Source organism: Harpia harpyja, chromosome 12 (genome assembly GCF_026419915.1).
Source record: "Harpia harpyja isolate bHarHar1 chromosome 12, bHarHar1 primary haplotype, whole genome shotgun sequence".
In the NCBI taxonomy this organism is placed as follows: domain Eukaryota; kingdom Metazoa; phylum Chordata; class Aves; order Accipitriformes; family Accipitridae; genus Harpia; species Harpia harpyja.
In genome coordinates, this window is record NC_068951.1 from 33,225,716 (window position 1) to 33,248,769 (window position 23,054).

At 54.4% G+C, this 23,054-nt stretch overlaps 1 protein-coding gene across 4 annotated transcripts in view; it reads right to left on the reverse strand.

Annotated features, from left to right (window-relative positions):
- RUBCN (rubicon autophagy regulator) overlaps positions 1–21,966 on the reverse strand; it is a 28,224-nt gene extending 6,258 nt beyond the window's left edge. The window contains exons 1-16 of one of the 4 annotated variants that reach the window (XM_052803595.1): positions 21,873–21,966; positions 15,103–15,256; positions 12,450–12,533; positions 11,333–11,492; positions 11,048–11,154; positions 10,335–10,475; positions 9,964–10,120; positions 9,179–9,727; positions 8,551–8,595; positions 6,567–6,662; positions 6,275–6,390; positions 5,585–5,786; positions 5,112–5,213; positions 4,243–4,317; positions 1,465–1,525; positions 354–486 (exon numbers count right to left, since the gene is read on the reverse strand). In XM_052803595.1, the coding sequence (XP_052659555.1) occupies positions 354–486; positions 1,465–1,525; positions 4,243–4,317; positions 5,112–5,213; positions 5,585–5,786; positions 6,275–6,390; positions 6,567–6,662; positions 8,551–8,595; positions 9,179–9,727; positions 9,964–10,120; positions 10,335–10,475; positions 11,048–11,154; positions 11,333–11,492; positions 12,450–12,533; positions 15,103–15,256; positions 21,873–21,910 (2,220 nt within the window). In that variant the 5' untranslated portion in view covers positions 21,911–21,966. The remainder of the gene's footprint in view (positions 1–353; positions 487–1,464; positions 1,526–4,242; positions 4,318–5,111; positions 5,214–5,584; positions 5,787–6,274; positions 6,391–6,566; positions 6,663–8,550; positions 8,596–9,178; positions 9,728–9,963; positions 10,121–10,334; positions 10,476–11,047; positions 11,155–11,332; positions 11,493–12,449; positions 12,534–15,102; positions 15,257–21,872) is intronic. The other 3 variants (XM_052803596.1, XM_052803597.1, XM_052803598.1) reach the window with 3 other exon arrangements.
- Between the last annotated feature and the right edge of the window lie 1,088 nt (positions 21,967–23,054).

Here is a 23,054-nt window from a genome sequence, read left to right on the forward strand (position 1 = left end):
AGAGGTAGGCAAGAGGGTCAGATCCCTGCCTGGTACCACAAAGGCAATGCACCTGGCTGGCTTGCCAGAAACCTGCAGCTGCAGCCCTCTGGAAAAATGCCAGGCACCGAGCTGCTGCTCCAGCTGAATGGGGGCTGGAGAATGGGTGTCCCCAGGGATTTGGGCACTCCGCTGTAGGAGGCTGCGGTGGCAGAGCCCTACTCGGCTGCACCCATCTCCAGAGCCCGGACAAAACCCCTCCTCCAGCGCCACAGAGGGATCACTGGGACTAGCAAAGCCCCTGGGCAGTGGGCTGAAGCCAGGGGTTCAGGGAAGATCAAATGCAATCGGTGACCAGGGACTCACACCCCTACCTTCTGTGGGGCGTCGTGCTCAGGGACCAGCCACTCCAATTCAGAGGCGGCCGGGAGCTGCATGCCCTCAAACTGTTTCAGCAAGCCCATGGCCACGGCCTCTGCTGAGTTGGAATTGAGGAAGGAGTGGGATCTAGACAGTGAACGGAGTGGTTAGTACCAGGTCTCCCAGCTGTGCCCTCCGCACAACCCCCAATGCCGGTCCCAGCTCAAACCAAAGATGTTCCCTTCAACACTGGTACCTTATTTCTGCACTGCTACACAGGCTTAAAATCCATACATGTGATTGATTTCTGTCTTTGCAGCTTCCCCCAAGCAAAGCTGGCTAATGGCACAACAACTGTTTACAAAGGCAAGCAAAACGTATCTTACTTAACAAAGCCTGTGCCTGTTTGCAGGGGAAGCTGCAAAGTAAGAGCCAGCGTCTGTACGAGCCAGAAGTAACTGCTCTCCCAGTATGAACCTACCCAAGAAGCTGCCAAGCATGGAAACAGCTTTGTACCTCACCCAATGAGCAGAGGTGACCCTACATCCCAAAGGGATTTTGCTTTCAGAGCATTAACACAGCAGCTGTGCTTAAAACAGGTTGTGATTCACCTCCCCACAGCCCCCACCTCTCCACCCCAGGGCAGTACTGGGAAAGGACTGAGCACTTCATGTTTAAGCTGCTGCTGCACTGCACAGAGAGTTTGTGAGCATCACTGTGTGCCAGCAGTTCCACCTCTGGGTCACAGCACAGGTGGCAGCACCATGTAGCCTAACAGGCCGTCCCAGCTGAGAGGGGGGAGGCAGGGGAGGCTCAGACCCAGCAGCGAGTCCAGATGCTCCAGGTTGTGCCAGGTCCTCTCCCCAGCATCTTAGCTACTAGGAGGTATGGGCATCTCTCCAGATGCCAGTCCGTATCATATCTACCTCATGTGAATATCCTGATCATCCCAGGTGCTGCTTAGCAAATTTAAGACTAGGACCCAGTGCCCCACTGCTAAGTAAAGGGATGGAGGGAGGGATGTCCACTCCGGTGCAAAATAGCATCTAATGCACGTGGAAGAGCACAGTTGGGCAGGAAGGGGAACCTGGTACCAAGATGTCTCGCCACGAGTTGAAGACGTACATGGACTCCGAGGACAGAAAGGACTTCCTGCTGGAGTCTGGGTTCCTCTTGATGTCTGCATCTGAATCACAAACAGACAAGGTGGAATAGATGGAGCAAGGCAGGGGGATACACTCATTTCAAACCAAAGCTTCACTGTAAAACTCATCAAACTGTTCAAAAGCATGTGAACTACAGCACCAACTTCTACCAGTGGCACTGAGCAGCAAGGAGAAGTGCAGTGTAATCAGTCGCCTGTCAGAGTTACAAGGGAAGGAGATGGTGGGATGCTGTGAAAACAGTGAGCCTGGGGTTTGGGGGAGACAATTGGCTGCTGGTACAGGCTACACACCAAGTCCTAGCAGTGACATGACCTGAACAGTACGCACACAGGAGCTAGGAGGGCAGGACAGCAAGGTTAGCAAGAAGGTTTAGTAGCTCTCTACGCGCAGTACAGATGCTGCAGGGGATTAGCAATATGATGCAGAGCCCTTCTCTCTACTTGACCGCAACCTGTAAGATCAGATGGTGGCCGTGCCACAGCTTGTCAGTGACTGCACAGGCGGGGCTGGCAGCCTAAGCCCAGCACTCCAGAGACACATCAGCATTCATGCAGAGAGCGGGCCAGCAGTCACATTCCAGCCCTCTGCAGAGGCCACAGACCCATCTCCTGAGGAGGGAGGGGGCCAAGATAAGGTGCAGGACACTGGGGTCCTGCTCCGTGCATCACTCCTCGGTGCCAGCCTTGGGTACCAGGCAGTACCCAGCGGTTCCTTCATCACTCATCTTTCACTCCAGCAGGTTAAACCCTGACAGGGAATTCATCTCAACAGTGGAAGGACCCTGGGACAGGAGAATTCCAGCAGTAAAAGGCAGGCAGAAGCAGGCAGAAACCCTGCTTCATTGCAGACAGACTCCCAAAAAAGGGAAGGAGGGCATGCAAGTACTACAGGTCAGGACAGAAGAAGCCAATGCCACAACCTTCAGCCCAACAGGTCTCCTGTTTTGTACCTCTGGGGAGCTCTAGGAACAGGGTCTGCAGTGACCACACCACCCCCAAACACAGGCTTGCAGCTCCCCCACCGATCCAGTGGCCCAGTGCTGCACCTAGAGGAGGCACAGCTCGGAGTGCCTGCTCCTCCACCCCAAGCAGGTCAGCTATAGCAGACCCACATAGAGCCCACCCGATCCCGGCCAGGCACCAGCCGCACGCTGAGGCCAAAGGAATCACAGCCCGACTGAGCAACGAGTGCTACCCCCCAAGCCATCGGCTCCCCTAGGAAGAGCAGGGCTGCCCTGGCAGCAAGGGGAGCAAGTCCTAGTCTGGCCCCTAAATTCACAGACTGACGCTAGCAGAGTTCAGCATGGATGCTTGACCCTCCTTGTTTGACATCCATTGCTAGAAACAGGCACAGGAAAGCATCCTAATGCTAAGGAATCCGCACACCTACATCACGTGAATGGACTTCTAGCTGCAGAAAACAGGGAATTCAGGCAAATGTAGCCTCCTGACCACATAGGGCACCGGCCAGAAATACCTGCCATGCTCTGGTGCCTTCGGCTCTACACAGGAAGGTGCCACATGGTCCTAGACTACAATGAACATGAGCAAACAGCGGGGCACACACTGCATAGTGTGGGCCAAGTGTTATGGGGTGGCAGAGCCAGCACGCTCAGGCACTGGCATCATCTCAGGGATGGCAGAGGGAGCCAAATCTCACCCTAGGCTCCCACGGAGGCTAGCACTGGAATCCTGCTGCTGCTCACTTCCCAACCTTAACTCCAGACACTCCCCAAAAGCCTCCAGTTAGCTGCCCAAAACGCCTCTGCTGCCAATGCTATCACCAGGTGGGATAGTCCCCAGGAGGCTTGTGAACAGCCCCCAAACCCAAGGACGTCACCCCAGCCCCTGTATGCCAGCTTCAGGCCAGGATGAGCCCCCCTGGATTAAACCCCTGGGCTGTAAACACAGGACACAGCAGTGCAGATGGGGAAGCTCTGAGCACCAGCATCTCCGGCAGGAGCAACACGCTGGTGCTGAACACTTGACAGGAGAGATCAGCAGCAGCCCACGTAGGCTGTTCCCTTGCTAAAGCAAACAGGGAGCACATGAAGGTTATTTAAATGAGGCCAGCAGACCAGAAGGATTATCTAGTAGTACTGTAAACAATAAAAACACTAAGCAAGACCTGGCTGCATGTGATCCTGGTGACCAGGGCCTCCAGTGTGAACAAACTGCCTGTGCCTTGCCTGCTCTCACTACTTCTCCCTCCAGGACTTTTTCCTGGAAGGATTCTTCTCCAAGTCAAGTCTGAGCAGGACGGGAAGGGTTGGCCGTGGTTCGGATCAGAGCTATGGCATGCCAGCTCTGCCAAATGAAGCAGGATAATGCTCCCCAAGGCACCTGGGATGGAGACCTAGTCCCACACTGTAGAGGACTCTGCTCTCATCCAGCCCAGGCTCAGCCTTCAGCAGCTACAGAGCTACAAAGCTGTGCCATCGCCCTGCCAAGTCCTACCCCAGGCAAGACACATCTTCACCACAGCAGGCACGTTTTGTATATCCAAAATAGTGCATGGCAAAACACCCTGGGGGATTGAGCCCATGGCAGAGCTCCTCTGCCTCCTCTCTGCTCCATCCTGCCATATCATCCTGCCACAGCTTTTCTTGTTGACACCTGGATGATACTGTTCACAGTTCCTAAATCAGGCAGATTTCCGAGAAGTGTGCACGTGCACACACACACACACCTTGCACACACACACACGCGTGCCACAGGGGAACACTGCAGGGTACTACCTGAGAACAAGGAAGCCATTGACACTGAGAGGCCGTTCTTGGACATTTGAATCAGGTTAGATCCATCGTTACCATCTGTATAACACGGTGATGACAAAACAGTTGACTTCAGTGCTTCGGCCAGGCCAAAGAGAAAGGGCATAATACAAGAGCAGCACTCACACGAGAGAAGCCCAGAACCAAATTTACACACCCCTCTGTGGGCTTCAAAACTGAGCCCAAAATCTAGCCCTCAGGGACTGAAAGGAGGGCTTTGCTATCAACAGTCAAGAGACAAGAAGTTTATAGCTGGAGACGGGACTGTTCCATCTTCTTTTTAAAGTCAGTGAGATGGAGGTACTGCTGAGAAGTAAGTCATCCACCTAGGAGGATGAACAAGGCTCTGAAGGAAAGGGAAACCCAGGGACCCAGACAGGTCTCCTGTGGATGATAAGCTCAGCCACCCAAGCTGCCAGGAATGGAGACTACAGGTATTACAGGTCAGGATGTGACCAGCACCCACCACTGCCACCCAAGAGAAAAGTGATCAGAGCTATGGCTCCTTCTGCCTGGGGAGGAGGAGAGCAGGACGGCAGCTCTCCCACCTCTCTCTAGCTGTGACAGCCACCATGTGGACCAGGCAATGAAATGGAAACCAGCCAGAGGCACTGAATGCTAGAGGGTTACAGAGGATTTCAAAGGAAAGTCATGCCACTACATGAGGTAAACTGGTCGCTCTGCTCATGCTCAGAATTCAGCCATTTGTTTGGGAAAAGCCATCCTGAAGGCCAGAGGGACATGCTCTTCTTCAGCGTGACTGACCTCAATGCAACTACACCAAGGAGAAGTCTGTCTCTATGCAAGGAGCCAACACATCCATTCCCTCCTACCTCGGATCTCATACTCTTCCACATCCTCTGCAGAGCCGGAGTCAGAGAGCCGCATGGAGCCATGGGAGCTGAACTGGGACCCACTGTCTGTTGCCACAAGACCTGGGAGAAATGCAACACAGCCAGGCTATCAATGGAAGTGGTCTGAAGGGTCACTGTCAGCTAAGGGAGAAGTTGATAGCCAGGTGTGGCCAGGGCAGGGAGGGATGGAGGTCAAGGATGGAAAACACTATGGGTTCAAAATGAAATTACATTCCATAACACAGCACCAGCAGCGCACAAGCATTATCAGTGTACAGTACCAGTCCCATTATGGTCTTCAATAGCAGCAGAGTTTCAGAGATCTCTGCAGCACCTTGGTAGCAACATGACTGTTTCCCACGAATGGGCAGGAAGGCAGGATGCTATAAGGACAGGCAACAGACAGAAAACCCACGTCCCACTAGCTGATGAGCCCAAAACACATCACCCACTGTCTGAGCCCAACTCCTGGCAGGTAGGGAACAGATGCCTAGTGCGGATCTGCTGGCGCCGAATGCGAATCTTTTGTTTAAGCTCCTGGATCTCCTTGTCACTGTCTTCCTCCTCCTCCTCTAGCTGCCGGCTCATCATGTTGCATTTCATCAGTTCAATGGCAGCGATCAGGGACTCTGAGATGCTGAAGTGGGCATTCTCCTGCAAGGCAAGAGCAAAAGCACTCAGGGCTGTACCATGGAGAAACTAGGAAGACTTGATAAAATCTTGTTCCCCACCTGTTACAGGAAAGAGCTTACTACTCATGGAGGGCGGTAGAAAGACCTTAATCCCTGTCGACCACACAAAACCTGACTCTTCTATGAGGACCTAGAAACTAAAGTCTTCTTGGGCACCAGAATACTCACAAAACACAAGGGGCATCCTACAAAGAGGATGTGCAACACATCCACTCTGGGGAGTCAGCACATGTCCCTGAGGAGCCCTAACATGTTGCAAAGCTTCTGTGTATATGCTGGATGGGCAGATCCTGGCTGCCAGGCACCACTGAGGAATTCAACCTTGATGTTCTGTGCACAGCTCTATAGTAGGTGATACTACGGGGTTATCTTCCCCACTGAGGGAAGTATCACTGAACCTGCAGTAAGATACACTCTCCAACACACACAGGCTGCTGCTGCCTCCCTTACCTTCTCCAGGTCGGCACAGCTGCCAAAGTCCTGCTCAGAGAGGTAGCTGATGAGGGACTGCCCTTCTGAGGGTCTTCTGAACATCCCTTCCCCCGAGCTCAGGTACTGTCCAGAGTCTAGAAAAGCAAGAGACAAACATATGAGGGAGGGACCTGCTGCTACCCCCATGCTAACAAGCCCTGTCAGTGCCCAGCCAGCATCCCACAGGAAGGTGCCAGAAGCTGAGGCCACCGCAGCCGATGGAGAAGCCTGACCAGGAGTAAGCGTCCCCGCAGAGGCCGGCTGTACTCACCGTACTCCATGTAGAGGGAGCTGGGTGTGCTCAGTTCACTGCTCTGGGTGGAAGCAGAGACTGGCTCTCTCCCTCCACCTGGATCGCCGTGGGACTCTGGAAGGGAAGATAACACCAGGCACACGTCAGTATCCCAGAGGTGCCCAGCTGTTCCACAGGGTGAAATGAAAGGGGCTTAGCATCACACAGGCAGGCACAAACGGATGGGAAGCAAGGAGGGACATCTTCCTGCTCTGTGCCATGGCTGAGGGCAAGCCCAGCAGGGGACAAAACTAGAAGGGCATTGCAGACAGGAGAGAAGAAGGGGAAAGAAAGAGAGAAGCTCATGAAAGCCATGGAGCAGTCCAGTCCTGAGCCTTCCTCTCTTTACCCCCTAGCAGAGCTGGGGGATACAACAGGCTCCAGCAAGCACCTCTGCCAGCCCCTTCTTCCTGCTGGAGCATCCCCAAGGGAAGAGTTATCCCCCAGGGCAGAGTCAGGAGACAAGGGGAAACCTGAGCAGCCAAGGGATCTGTGGGGCTCCCAGCCCTGCAAAGCAGCCTGGACAACAGTGGAAGGAGGCATCTGAAGGACATGCTCTTGCTCAACTAGAAGCCAGGGCTCCTTGCACTCAACCCAGGAGCCTGGGGTGCAGTGCTCAAGGTGACCCACACAGGCTGTGGGCAGGGCTGTGCCCAATCCACACACTGTGGTGCAACTCTCTGCCAGGCTGAGCCAGCGGGGACTGCCAGGAGCTGGCCTGAGCACAACAGCTGGTGCTCTACAGAGAGCCACGGCCCGGGGAGCGCCCGGACGGAGCGGCTGGGTGACAGAGGACTGCTGAAGGAGACTGAAAACATCCCGACTGGAGCGGGGCAGGGGCATACAGGTGTGGACACAGGGCAAGCACCGGCTGACATCCCGAGCACAACAGAAGGGCAATCCCATCCTCTCAACCTCCTACTCCTCTTTGCTCCCAGCTTCGGGTTCATAACCCTGAGGTGGCTGGAGGGTCCTGAGCCCACCGACACCAGCATCTCCCTGCCAAGACTATGAAGCAGCAGCCACCAGAATGGGGCTTGGGAGCCATCAGGGTGGGAGGCTCTCACAGGTAACCGCTGCAGCCTGGCAGGGCATCCTGCAGCCACCTCAACCCTGCTGAAAACCAGCATGAAAACCACCTTGTGATCATCAGCCTGGGGGATGCCATGCACAACAGAGCCTACTGCTGAAGGGTAAAGCAAGGCAGTGCAAGGCAGGGCTTGACATCTTCTGCTGGAGCAAGACACGGGGCTGGACACGTCTGTCTGAACGCCCACCACCTCCAAGAAGGAGCCTTCCCAGCCACAGAGCCCTCAGCACCCAGATGTGAGCTTGACAAACCCAGTGCCACTGTTCAATGGATGCAAAAGAAAACAACCCATTTTTTAGAGCTGCTGACTCTTTCTGCGTGTGGGGCAAAGGGATGGCAGCACCCCAGCACCTCTGCTTGGGGAGAAACCTGGCCCGAGCCCAGAAGAGCACCCAGGAGTCCTGGCTGTGGATGCAAGCACAACTGGCTGGGACACTGCTGAACTCAGCCAACATCAAACCTCCCCATGCCACAGATCCACTAAATCAAAGGAAAAATAAGATGTTCAAGCCCACGACTGCTTAGCTGCCAGCCCTTATTCGCTAGGTGAGAGACAAAACCTCTCCTGGCTCCTGAGGCAGTGGGGTGGAGGGAAGGGCAGGGGATGCAGCTCAGGGACTCGGTGGCCAGTGCTCCCTAACGCCATGCAGGGGAGCTGGGCGCCCTTCTGGGTCTGGTCCACTGCCCCCAAAACCCAAGCTGGGATCTTCAGTCAGGTTGCATGCATAAACCTGACCACACTTCAAAGCACCAGCTGGGACACAGGGAAGAAAGAATTTTTTTGGTTTTCTAAATGGACACTAATGGGTTGATGGAAATCCTGAACTTGATGCAATGGTCACTAATGAAGGGCTGTTATACTGGCTCCCAAACCTGCCACTGGGTCTTCTATTATAATGGTGATATCCCTGAGGCCTCCTGGGCAGACAGAGGAGAAGGAGGGCAGCGTTAAGGGAGAGAAAACAGAGACAGACTGGTTACTACTCAGCAAGGACCTCCACTTCTCCCATGACGGCAGCACCGGTGGGGCAGACTCCCACAAACTGGTTGTCCCCTCACATCCCACTCCCCCCCTGCCATGCATTCACCCACTCAAGAGCACAGGGGGACCCAGCAGGTTACCAGTAGGATGACATCCTACCAGTAGGACGAGCCCAAGCCCCAACCCAGTGCCCTGCCATGGCCCCATGCCCCAGCCGGGCAAGGCCAGTGGGGAAGCACGACAGCTAATGCCACAGCATCACTGCCATTTTCTAAGTTTTTGGTAAAAGCTGCCAATACTAATAACAGACCGGCCCACGGCATTCTGAGAAGCAAGGTGTCAGCCCATCACTCCAGTGCGGAGCAGGAAAGCTAAGGGCAAAGACTAAATTTCCTAACCACTCGTCTACTGTTCCCCTCGCCGACCTGATCCATGGAGACAATGGGGTGGCCAGCATCAGCCTCCTGGTACCAAGGACTCCCACAACCCAAAGCCATCCCAGAAAAGCTGCCCCATTACCGTGCAATTTCCCTGAAGCCACGTTGGTGTCAGAGTGCGAGCGCACGTGGCTCTTCTTGAGGATGCCCTGCGGAGCTAATGACTGTCCTTCTGAGAAGCTGGACCGGCGCAACAGGCTCAGGCCCCTGCTTCCACCTCCGCTTGCCCCCTGCTCCCCCAGGGATGACACTGAGTCCAGCTTCTGGGAACTGCTGGAGGAGAAGAGTTTGGAGCTACTGCTCTTGGTGCTGTTGGTGCTGGCGCTGCTGCATGCCCGGCCCCGGCGCCCCGAGTTTCCAATGGCCAGGTACTCCGGCCCATCATTAACATCACTCTGTGGATCATCCTGACTCCCTGTCCAAGTGTCCTCGCTCTGGCTGGTGGTGCTGGAGCTCATCTCGCTGGCCGGAGAGAAGGGGTCTTTGGGTGAGGGGACGTGGAAGTGGATGACAGAGCCAGGCTGTTCCAGAGGGGACCTGCCCTCACTGAAGGAGGAGGACCGGGTGGACAGGCAGCGCTCCCGGAGCTGGCTGGTGCTGGAGCTGACGGAGGAGCTCGCTGGTCTCCTGTCTGGACAGAGGCAGGAGCAGGATGTCAAACACCCTGGCACAAGCATACCACCCTACAGCAATAAGCTTGTGGCTTCACACCAGCATGCCCACGCACCATGGGCAAAGGCCAGGGATCTCCCTCCCATCATGGGCAGAGATCTTCTCACACCCATCCACCACGACGAATCCAAGAGCAGAAAAACCAACAAAGTCTTTTCTGGGTCTATCCTGAGCTTCCCAGCCCACCCTCATTACCTGAGAGGCCAGAGGAGGCTGGATGGTGCAGGCTAGAGAAGGACCCAAAGCAGCGCTGCTGCATGCAGCCTGCAGCGGGAACATACGGGGATGCAGGGAGGGCAGTCAGGCTCTGACTCTTCGTCACCGGAGGTGGACCGTCACCCTTCCTGGTAAGCTGAAGAGACGTGGCATCATTAATAAATCAGCATTTACAGGGCACCATGTCAAAGGAGCAGCCACAGAAAGGAATCAACCTGAGAGTGCCTGGTCACCAGTCAGCAAAGGATGAGGCAGCCCTGGGGGCAGGAGAATGGGGAGGGACAAACACCCACAGAAGGGAAGCAGCTCTTTGTTAGCAGCTATGCAGCAGGCTCCCATCAGGAAATTACCAGGCTCTCAGTGAAATGATCCAGGCAGCCCAGCTCCCCAGGCAGACAGCCCTCCTGTCCTTCAGCATCGTGGTCACACATCTCTCTTGTCCCAGCAGAAGGACCTGACGCGCACAGGGATGGCAGTGACGTGCCGGCCAGCTGAAAGAACACAGCCCCCATTTAACGAAGCCTCATTAATTGCCTTCCTCTGGGGAGCTCTGTGCAAAGAAAGCAGCTGCTGTTCCCTCCTCTGGGGAGGGGGCAGCTGGCACGGGGCTGCATGGGGAGTCACTGGCATCACCAGCAGGAGTGGGCACCCAGGTGTCCTGGGGTGCTGCTCGTCCCCTCAGAGGGTGGCTGTCCCTCATGACCAGGCAGCTCTGCTTGCTGGCCCTGAAGCCTGCAACTGTTGTAGAGGGATTGAGAGGTGCCTCTTACAAGGAAGCAGTCCTCAGGTCCTCATTCTCAAATCCTCGATGCCAGCCAGAACGAAGGTGCCCCACTACAGGCTCCACACAGCCACCTTCCCCACCCTGACCTCTGCCAGGCTCGTGCAGGCAGTGCAGGGACCAGTACACCCATTTCCTTCCCTCTTGGAGCAACTTTTGCGACTTCCAAGTCCAGCCCCTTGTCCAAGGGTTCCATGTGCCCTGAATGAGACCTCACGCGAGCAGCCGCAGCCAGCCAGCATCTGGGGAGAGCCAGATGTAAATGCCGGGATCTCAACTCACCATGGAGGTATCGATCTGAGCCAGAAGCCTGGGGTTGTTCTGCTCAACAGCCTCCAGGCACTGCAGCATGGCCGTGACGTGGGCGTCACTGAGCAGGAAGGCAGTGTCTGGGGGGAGAAAACTGCTGGTTGGGGGTGTTCCTCTCACCCACACAGTTTCACAGCACTGGTTGCTCACACGCAAACCACCTTTTCTGCTGTCCCTCCTCACTCCCACACAGCTTGGAAATGCCACCAGCTAGATATTTTCCTAATGAGAAGGAAAAGGCCCTTTACTTCTCTTTACCTGCATAGAATTTCCTGATGTACTGCCGGTTGCCCAGGAGCGGTCTCAGCTGCGCCGACAGGCAGTGGCACTGCAGGCTGTGCTGCAACCACAGCTGCGCGATGGCCTGGTCCCCCGGGCCCTGCGGGTCAGGCTGGCTGCTCTCCTGCAGGCTGATGAACTGGAAGGAATGCCAGGCACAGGTTAAGGCACGCAGAGGCAAGCAGGGGAGCAGGGGTTGTTCCATCGCATGGCTTTGGTCCCCCTGATAACGGCAGCTTTCCAGAGCTAGTCACCATCAGCGGGAAGGAGGACACGTCCCAGCAGCTCCCCAGCCACCAGGCAGGCAAAAGCGCCAGGCAGGAACAACGCTTCAAAGGTCAGCCAGCAACCGAAGTCCTCCAACAACCACCAGCACTATGAATTTCTCTTGCACGCTCTCCCACCCGTGTGCCTCGCCCCTGACCTGGAGGGACCCCACGCTCCCAAATCCAACCCGATCCCAGTGGTGACGGTCATGTTCTTGCTGACACATTAACTGGGGAAGGTTACAGCAATGCCTGAGCTGCTGCAGCTTGAAGAGCTGCACTGGAGTCACACCCCACATCCCCCCAGCAGCAGGCGAGACATAGGGGCCACCAGTGGTCAGCCCCTTGCGTCCATCCATGGCGGGGACCATGGATGTCAGCGTGGGGCAGCTGAGGACCAGGAGCATCCCCGTGTGCCGGTGGTCGGCACAAGCCTGGAACGGGAGAACCAAATGCATGGTGAAGCCACAACCCCGAAATGGGACAGCCCAGACCTTTAGAGATTTGCACAGATGCATGAATCACCCCTGCACACACACAAGCACCACTTGTGCCGGTTCCCTTGGTGATGCCCGCTGCACCCGGCTGAGCCGAGCTGGAGACTGGCCTGGGAGAAATAAGCAGCCGATTGTCTCAGCCCAAGCCATGCCGAGTTCCCAGGACATGGCTTATACACAAACACAGGCCTGCTTCAGCCTCCACAAGCTGTGGAGCTGCTTTACCCACAGCAGGCCAACATCAAGGCGCTGCTATCCCACTGGTGAGGCTTGCAGCCCAGCTGCCCTCTTCCCTCCCTGCTGGGCACACAAGGCCACCCCACCAGAACCCACCTTCTCCAGGTGATGAGCAGAGCCGGGACTCAGCCAACGAATGTCCTTCACAAACTGCCAGTAATCCTTCTGTCTGCAGCACACCTGCCCAGGACAGGCGCAGTTAGATACCACCACCCAAGGTGCAGTTAAATGACAACATCCCCCGTTAGCCCCTTGCTACCATGAGAGGACAGCCCCTAAACCTGGCAAGATGGGCCAGAAAATAGGCAGAGGAAGTGCAGCACTGCTTTACAGAGGAGAAACAAAGCAGTTCTGTAGATCAAGGGACTAAGTCAAAAAACATTAGTGTGACGTAGACAAGTTGTATCCTGCCCCTCCCACAGTGACCTCTCAGTTGTGGTCAGCCCACAAGTGAGCAGCCAACAGATCCCCCAAGCTTGTCTTCTTCCATCAGGTAAGATCCCATTCCCTCATACCATGGAGAAAGGAGAGGTCTTGGGACAGGGACGGGACGTGGCACCGAAGGGCTCACACCCCTGCGGCAGCACAATAAGGATCCCAAAGGCCAACTGCAGCTCATCAGTGGATGACGGAGCAAAGCCTGCACCTCTACTGCCAGGCAGGCAAGGGCACACAGACAGGAGATGGGGACAGACCTCCGGTACCAGCTGCGCCCACGGCAAAGAGCGTTTGGGGGCTCAGCTCTGCCCGAGTCCTCCCACTCACTCCATGTCACGTATGCATCCTTGGTCCTTTGAAGGTCTGCCAAGTTCAAGGTTGACCGAGTTCCCACATCACCGTTCCCCTTCCTGCCGGAGCAGGACCTGGTAGGGAGCCCTGATGCCTCAGCACCGCAGAGTCAGACCTTAGCGAGGGGACACGAAGGGCAACATGGAAACGCACCCCAGCAAAACCAGCAACCATTGCTGTCTTCTGATGCAAGCCACCACTGATGACACCAGCACGGCTGAGCACCCCAGGTAAGAAATTTGGCGTTGCATTTCTATCAGCTCTTTGCTGCTGTTTGCCTCAGCTTTATTCAGACAATAAGTTATTTTGTTCTTAGTTATTCTACCCGTTAAAGAGGAACTGCAGTAGAGTCGCTGTTTTCCTCACCACCCTACTGGGTGTAAACACAGCCCTAAAATGTCTTTCTTCACCAAAAGGCTGATTATTTTTTTTTCCCCACCATCTCTATTTCCTCTTTCACAAGCATCAGAGGAATGGGTTCTGTTTTGTGGTTTATTTGTTTGTGAGGGATGGGTTGGTTTTTTAAGACTAGAGAACTAACATGGCAATTTTAGTCCTCTAGATTGAATTGGGGTTTTATGGACAAATAAATAAAGTTCACTCAAAAGTTTAAAACCTCTTACCCTAGTTCTCTTTACATGTACATCTGGATTTTTTCACCTTTTTTTCTTTATCCCCAGTTGTAGGAAACAAGTTGATAAGAAAATAATAAGTAAAAGGAAGTGTTTCACTGGAGCAACTATGAGAAAACTGCTGCTAGGAAGCTGTATTTTTACGGGCCTCCCTTTGCAGCTGTTATAGCCTGACTGGTGTCACATGTGCCCAAGCAAGGGAGACATTTCTAAGTAAAAGAGCTGCCTTTGCCTATAGTAAAAGCATCGAGGAAGGCAACACACCATCCTGCTTTGCAGGTCTGGCATGAACTATTACCAATAGACAAACAAGTATAAATCATTTAAATCTCACTTCCTGAAGCCTATCAATAGCACGTCTATCAGAAGGGCGCACTGCACTCCTCACATGTAAAAGGTAGCTTCTCTCTCTGCCGATCTTCCAAAGAAGGTCCCTGGTCCTGGGGACTAACGGGAACAGAGCAGTACTGTAATGAGTGCTTACTGCACTTAATAAATCCAGGGAGCAAAGCACCCTGCTGGGACAACCTGCCAGCCTGGCTCTTTCTGGAGTCTCATTAGCTCAGGGGCAGCATTGCACAGATGCGGTTTTTCTGCTCCTGGACCCAGCTGGCCCATGCAAGCTGCCTGGGGCTCCTCTGCATCGCTCTCTGGGTGGCAGAGCTGCCGATGGGAAGGAAGCTTGCGTTGACTTGCTTCAACTTTCCATTGTAAATTAATTGTGCTGGTAATTGCAAGCTGAAGGGGACATCTTCAGGCCTCTGCACACAAATGGGAAAGAGAAATTCTTCCAGGCAGCCATGGAAGGGGGAATGGCTGGGTGAGCAACTGCAAGGCAGACGAGGGCCTGGAAAGAGAGATCCCATTCACGCAGAGCGTGGATTTGGCTGCCAGCTCCTGTTATTAACACAGCTAACCAGAAACAGTAAAAGATGCGAGGTTTCTCTTGCCAGACCTCGCTGGGGAGCTGTCCAAGCGCAGACGATATGGGGCTGACTCATTGCAAATGCAACTTTATCGCTTGGCTGTGGCAGGAAGAAAGGAGAGAGGAGCTGGCCTCAGCAGAGGGGCCACAGGTACTTAGAAAAACCACGTCGAAGGTGGATGAGACAGAAAGAACACACACCCAGGTCCGTCTGACAATCACAGCACTTGCCAGGCAAGGTCAGTCCCTGCTTCGGTCATTTCCCACGCTGCTACAAGCGTTGTACCCGCTCTGTGCTATGAGCACTGAAGCAAGCTGCGGCAGACCTGACTACCCCACCTGCTCGTGACAGGCACTGAAGCTGCTACAGACAGCCAGCAGTGCTGGCAGGACAGAACCCTACCTTGTCACGGATGAGCCCGTGGTAGAGGATGCTGTGCATGTCTCTGCAGAGTCGTTCCAAGCCGCCATACTTGGACCAGACATTCGGGTTGCTGGTGGACACCAAACCTTCCACTGTGGTCTTCAGGTTGCCTAGCAGCTTCCAATGCTCCTTTCTGCAGAGGAACACAACAAGTTGCATCAGGTAGACAGCAAGAGGAGCTTCGCAACAGGACCACAGTATTGCACTCTCTCCAAGGAGATTCTGGTCAGGCTGAAACCTTTGGTGGTCCAGAAGCTAGCAAAGGTGAGCTAAAGGACTTTACACTTCCCTGTGGTCTCCCATGCATGGTTTGTGGACAAGAGGCCATATTGTAATGATTCTTGTGATGACTGGTAGCCATTACCAATGTGGTCTCAGGAGACAGCCAGAACAAAGACTGATGGCTCCTCCAATATATACCACTTGCTTAGTACAGGCCAGCAAAGCTGGAGGACATGTTTCCAGCCAGCCCCTTGCTCGCTTCATTCACATGCTCTATCAGAGACTATTCAGAGCAGCAGCCTGCCAGGAGTACAGCAGCTGTAAGACAACGCATGATGTCCAGAACATCTAGCAGACACTGGCCGCACTGCACCTGCATTTACAGAGAGTGGCACTCGCCAAGCAATGCGCACCGCATTGAGCACTCCAGCACCGTCAGGATGCAGAGATGCTCCACTCCAAGGTTGGTAACTCTTCATCTCCATCTCCATCTGTACAGCTGCTCTCTGGCTCCTGAGCTGCTGTAGGTGCAAGTTGACTTTCTTGCAAAAGCATTCATCATGTTCTGGACAGAGATTAGCAAAGTGCAAACTGCAGGTGTTCTCTAGAGCTTGCACAGCATTTCTCATTGATATCATGCCCCTCGGCTACCCCGCATACAGCAAGAAATCACCATTATCCACCATAAAGCAGGAGTGACGGCACAGAAAGGTAATGCTATTTGCCTATGCAAAAGCAACTTTGGGGAAGGAAGCTTTGGATGACTTGAGGTCCCCACTCAAGCTGCTTGACAGAGTTGCCAGAGGAACAGCAGCTGTCAGAAACATGTATTCAGATAGAAGCCAGTCTCTCAGAAGCAACAGGAATATGGCAAGGTATATTTTGGGGTATAAACACCAAAAACATATGCCTCTGCAGGTTTTTTAACAAAAGCACCCGCGGTGACAGCTTAGAATGAAGGTCCAACCTTTCAGCTGGCGAGAAACAAGCCCCAGTGTTTCAGCTGTTAATCCCTCCCACAGGCAAAACCAAACTGGATTTCCAAAGGAAAAGGAAAAAAAAAAGGAAAATAAATTTAAAATAAATAACATTATTTAAAACTGCTCTCATTTTCATCCTTTGCGGATGAAAGTGTGGGCTGCACACTTCTGCAGTGCAGAGAAGGATACTAAAAAGTAACATAATCCTGGTATTTAAAACTAAGCTTTTCTTGCCAATACTCTCTTTCTGAGACTTGTTTGCTATTGCCAAACCAATTGAGTGAACAAGCAGATCATCAAATATTGGCTCTACTTCAAGCTCCCCATCCACTCCCTTTGTGAGGTCTCCCCAGGGAAGCCAACCCATCCCACCAGCAAAGCCTGTCACCCTGACAGCACAGGAGCTCTAAACCAGAGCTGCAATACATATGGAAGTATGTATATGTTTATGATGTACTTAGACTAACAAGCACAGTCAGGGCTTTATCTCAGCAGAGACTGAAGAAGAAAGCACGGATATAAATCAAAGGCAGCTTTCTGAAGGAGATCTGAATTGAGGAAGGCACAGAAAACTGATCCAGCTCTTCTGAATTTATGGGCTTTTCCCATCCCTGTCCTGAGGGATGCAGATGCTCTTTGACCAGGGAACAGCAGTCAGAGCTTAGAGTGGCATTGCCGTTCTCCGGTCAAAGAGCATCTGCAGCCACTGAACTCAAAACTTCACCAGCTCCTCCCCAAGATATTTCTAACGCTCAGAGTTAGGAAATGCAAGTGAAAGCTCAGCCACGCCGTTGATCTTCCAAGTCAGTGAGTCAGGGGAACTCCCTCCCATGTTATTTCATGCTATAAAAAGCAGGCGATGAACACAAGGATGTGGGGGTAGGACACGGAGAACTGTGCCTTTCCAAATGAACTGTCTCACTAAAGGAGTTGTGCATCTCCCCAAAGGTAGGAAACCAGGATCCAACAGACTGGAGTCACAGCTCCCTCCTAGCACAGAAAAACTAAGGTTAAGCAATCCTAGAACAAAATAACCTCAAAATGTTAAATCGCTGAACTCAGAAACACATAGGGAATGAGCAGCACAATGAAAGCACCTTTGCAGAGGTGATGCAGAAGCTACCAAAAGTGAATTAAATCCCTGTAAGACAGTAACGATCCCATGGGACTTGTTGGCTCAAAGCAGTTCACAGGTTGGACGCACAAGACCCTACCGATACCCAAAACCCAGCTGTTTCTGGGCTGGAACGTGGTAGATACTGAAAAGCATACAGTGACACAAGGTTGAAGAAATGAAGACCCATACAGCTGGCTGCAGGTGGCAGGGAAATCGAGAGAGCACAGCTAACCACATTTTGGCTTTGACCAGACTTGTTGGTTAACCCTGAATTAGCTGCAGAGTTTGCTCCCCTCCCACGGACAGAGCCTGAGCTTGGGCTGCCAGGAGGGATGGAGAAAGCCTGAGTCCCAGCTGCCCTCAAGTTCCCTGTTTCAGCAGGTGTTCAGAGCAATATTAAGAAAGCTGCTTGTTTTTTTCCGAATAAAGAGAATTCTCCTTTGCTAGTGCTGAAGAAAGCCTGACATGGGGTAAGGCCAATTCATATCACATCATGAAAACACCCCAACTTACAGGAAGGGTAAGGTGAGCAACAGGCCCCAGAGAGGTCACAGTACACGAGCAGAGCTTCCCCTGCAAGAACCACACATGCTTCTGCTCTCCTGTGCTAGCAGAGCCTGGTTCCCCCAGCCAAAAGGGCTGAGGGTGTTTGCAGGGGCCATCGCTAGTGGAGCACCGGTGAGATCTCAGCCGCATCCCTCTCCTTCCTTAAAGACAACCTCTGATCCAGCCTCCAATTTTAACCACCAGCTCCACAAAATTGGCGATGGGTCTCCTTGCTTTACCACCACAAACTCTATCTTCAGGTACAGCAACATTAACCCGCTGGCAGGAACTGTCCCAGAACCTTTTGCACTGGAGTGATAAGACAGAATCTGACCTTGAAGCAAGAAATGGCTTAATGCTGCTGCTGCTGACAACGACAGGGAAACACTGCTTGCTCTCCCAAGTTTTCTCAGTCCCTCCAGGCCAGCAAGGGTAGGAACTTCTCTTGGTCCAAGTCAGCAAAGGTGGCTCACAGCAGAGGCAGGAAGCCATGCTGCTGACTCAGGTGAACTTCTTCATTTAAAATAAAACCAAACTCTAGTTACTTTCCAAAACAGAATCACACGGGTAACACCGGTAGCTAGTATTTAAAAAAAAAAAAAAAAAAAAAAAAAAAAAAAAGGCTCATCTTTCTTGCAAACAACTGCTGAGTGTCTCCCGGTGCTCTGCAGGAGACATCTAGCAATGGCTGTTGGAACCCTGTCCTCTACCTGGAGGAGTCTCTCGATCCTTCTTAGCATACTAAAGAGGTCGGACTGAGGATGCCGAGGTCGTGGAGGAACTTCTGCCAGATCTCCAAGGACATTCCCACGCTGGCTGTCGGTTCCTCCTGCAGATCCCGAAGGCGCCGTGTAAACCGCCGCTGTGCACAGCCTGCTCCCACCTCGCCATCCCCGGGTCTCCCAGACAACCAGCAGCCCCTTCCCTGGGCTCCCCCACCTGCTCCTCCAGCAGGCTCGGTACTGCTGGGAAAAGGGATTAAAAGAAAGGCAGACTTCGTGTAATTCATCCGCAGCCGTGGGGAGTGGCTGACAAGGCAGAGGAAGCCAGAAGAGCTCTGCCAGCCAGGCAGGTCAGCCCTGCAGCACCCAGGCAGGGAGAGCCAAGCAGCCTGGCTGGGAAACCGAAATGCAGGGTGGCTTGCACCAGTAGTAAAAGCTTGCACTGGTATAAAATGGGGGGCATAACCACAAAAAGCTCCCCCAGCAAACACAGCCCAGAGCTGCTGCTTGTTGGAGCACTCTTGCTCTGCACTGGCAAAGGATGAGGGAAGAAAATAGGGATTAAAGGTGTTTTTCAGCCTTCTGCCAGCATGGCAGATAGTTTTACCTGCTCATCCTGGCGAAGCCTCCCACCAGCAGATGACCACAACCTGTTGACCCAGGATACTGTCCATCGGGCTTCAATCTGCACAGGACCTGCCTGTGACAAGCATGCAAGCAGCCAGAGGCAGCGACAGGCAGAGCAGACCCCCATGGCAGGCCACCTCCCTGGGACCAGCCACTCACCTTCCTCCACTGCTCCCAGCACAGGGACCCTCTCCTTTGGCCCTGCTGTCCCCGGGGCCCTTGCCAGTGCCGGAGCCGAAGGCAGCAGCTCTTTGCTAACCTGTGTGGCTGACCAATGGCCCCTCTGCTCCCCCCGGGACTGCTGTGTCCTCCACACCACCCGCCCGCCGCTCCGAGGCACCGAGAGCCCCGCTCTCTGCCCGGCAGAAGGAGAGCACTAACCTTCCTGCCGTGCCTCGATGGACATTGGCGTTACAGCCCCTGCTCCCTGATGCATTTCAGACCTGCTGCTTAGGAGGAGAGACAGCAAAACCCAGCACGAGATCCTCATTCTCCTCTCCTGCACCGGTAGAAGGATGGACTTCAGCAAAATAACTTTTGCTTCTGCGTTTCCCGTGATCCATGGGAAGATGGATCCGGCAACCTCTATCCTATCGCTATCAGTCACAACCACAACCTATAGTGAAATGGCACCTCACTGGGAATGAAAATGCTAAACCATTTGCACAAAGGACAATGAAGCTGTGCAAGCAAGGCCCATGCCAGGATCCTCCCCAGTGCATCAGTGACAGCCAGGAGAACAAGCAGGCCCTCTCGTGTGCCAGCACCGGAGGGGATGATGCCCTCCTCATCCCTGGGGGAGTGCTGGGGTGGCACCACGTCAGCTCTATTAGTCACACAATGGTAGAGTCTGGTAGTGCAGGACTTGCACTTGCAAAGGCAAGAAAAAGCAGAAAGATGATTCTGGAAAGAAAAAGAAGTGAATGCAGTCAATTCCTTTTGCCTTTCTGAACCTGCTGGTCTGAAGCATTAGCTAAAGAGGGAGAATAGCTTGAAGCGTGCAAACCAAAAGGCACCCCACACCTGCACTATAGCTTTAAAAGCACCGGCAGCATTTTCCCGGCTGATACTGCCAGCAGGAACAGAGCTGCGAGCTAGCTGAGCCCCTCAGATATGGAATGCTTCTCTCCTGTATCAAGTTTCAGCTGCTCCCTCCTCCCCAGCCAACACTCTCATTTCCATCCAACACCCACCCTGCACTTCAGCACCAGGGCAAAAATGAAACACAAAGCAAAGGCTAAAGACATGCAAAAAACTGAACAGGACTCATCACCAAAACACCTCCAGGGAACAACTGCTGCTGCTTTTATAAATGCTAACAAGAAAAAACATGCCTAAAGCACAAACGAAGACCACGCAGGCGAAGCCACCGCAGCACGGCCATTCTCACCGCCAGCCACGTGCAGGCGCAGGGCCTCGCCTTCAGAAATAAAGAGAAGCTGACGATTTCTTTTCAGCACCTAGAAAGGGCGATGCAGCCGACTGCCAGGAGGGTAAGGAGACATGATCCAAAAGCACCAAGCTGCAGAGCCACCAGAATGGCAGCGCGGCGTCGGGGCGGGATGGTTTCGCCCTTAAGCACAAGGCGTGCGAAGCAGAGGCTTGGCAGCTGCTGTCTTGGCCAAGGCTGATGGAGAGTTGCTGTCTCCACCATAGCGGCGACAGAGCATCAGGGACCGAGGGCACACGTCTGTGGCCGTCACTGTCCCTCCAGTGGCCAGGACGCTTGCCCAGGGCAGGGGGCAGAGCGATGCGCTGGCGCCGGGTGGGTGACGGCGGTCACACGCTGCTCTAACAGCCCAGCTCACAGTGTGCTTCCACCCCACGAGGGACCAAAGCGGGGGCAGCCGGCACGTTCTGCAAGCGCCAATCCCCAGCCGGCACCGGGGGGTTTGTTTCCTCCCAGACCGCCCCCAGGTACCCCCCTCATCTGTGCCTGGGTGTGCGCACACCCACTCCCACACACGCCCACGCAGCACACGAGCCCCCCAGGGGCACCCCGGGCACCCCCGCGCATCCCCAGCGCCCCCCAGGCACCAAGCGCACACTAGCAACTGCTGCCACCCGTGTTTCTTGCACGCACATCCCGTGCTCCCCGCCGTGTCCTCGATAACTTGCACGCGCACCCCGTTACCCCACGCGGGCACCCCCTGTGCGCGCACACACACGACCCTACCCCCACGCGTGTCTTGCCCCTGGTGCCAGCACGCCCGGCGTGCCCCTCAGCGCCCACACGCTCCCCCGCGCCCCCGGCACAGGCACACACGCAGAGCAGCGTGCCCTGCCCACCCCCGCCATGTCATGCCTCCCACGCGTGCCCACGCAGGCCCTGTCCCGCCGCACACCCGCACACCCACACCTCCTCAGCGTATCCTGCCCCCACACACGCACCCACCGGCGTGTCACACTCACACACACGCACACGTGCCGCACCCCCCCACCCCCCCCCGCGGTGTGCCAGGCCTCCCGCACACGCATGCAGCGCTCCCCCCGCGCACCCTGCCGCGTCACGCCGTGCCCCCGCGCGACCCCTACCTGCTCTCCGCGCGCTCCTCGCGGGGCCCGACCTCCATCCCAGGAGCGCGCGGCCCCGCCGCCGCCGCCCGCTGCCACCCACCGCCGCCGCCGCCGCCGCGCCACCGTCACGTGGGGGCGGGCGAGCGCCCGCCCCGCCTCGCCGCCGCCACGAACTACAACTCCCGGCGTGCACCGCGGCTGCCCGGCACACTCCGCGCGGTGGGAGAACTACAGCTCCCGGCATGCACTGCGCGCGGCCGCGCTGAGGCGAGGGCCGGGCGTTTCACCTCAGCATCCCGCCCGTGAGCTGTGCGCTGCCGTGGGTGTCCTCCGCCTTCGTCACGGCTGTGTTGCCGCCTTCAGAAAGCGACTGCCCCGTGAGGGAGGGAGCCAGGGCCCCTCAGGTTTACTGTCAGGCAGGCGGGCCCAGCTGCGGCGTCCTCCAGCTGGCCGTCGCGTCTATAGGTACCTACACGCGGGTTCGTGCCTTTGGCTGCTGTAGGACCCCTAAGCGATAGGGTGTGGAAAAGTTGCGTTGTCAGTCGGGTTGCTGTCAGCCCTCTGAGTAAAGTGTTTGCACTGGGGCTTAGCTGCACCACAGCGTAAAACCACAGTAATTACCGAGATAACCGCTTACCAAATCCTGCATCAGAGGTGATGAGAAAATTGTGATGGCAAGAAAAAACACAAACAACGTGTCCCTGAGAGACAGTTCGCGCATTGAACGTACCGGCAGAGAAACGGAAAGAGGTTTCTGTTCTATTGCCCACAGTAAAGAGGATGTGAAAAACATGGCAGAATTGTATGTACTTTCCACTAAAAAGCAGTGAAATGAAGCTTGAAAAAGGAAAAAGTGATGTTGCTGCCATCAGACTGAGAACAGTCAATGACAAATTATTATAGGAGATGAAACCCAGATATGTCTCCAGAGTTGTTTGATGCCTCAGAAACCAAAGGTAGATGTTTGCACAGTGGAAACTTCCTATAACTGTTACTTTTAATGATAAATGCATACACGAAGACGTACCCCTTGACCTGACACTTTCTATGTGGCTTATTTCGCCAGTACAGTACTTCAGCAGCATTTGGGGGAACGGGGTTCTATACCGCTATTCTTAAAGCAATAACAACAACAAAACATTTTTCAGAAGGCACTTAATTAAGAGACTAGGACTCCCCATACATAGTAATTGTATACAA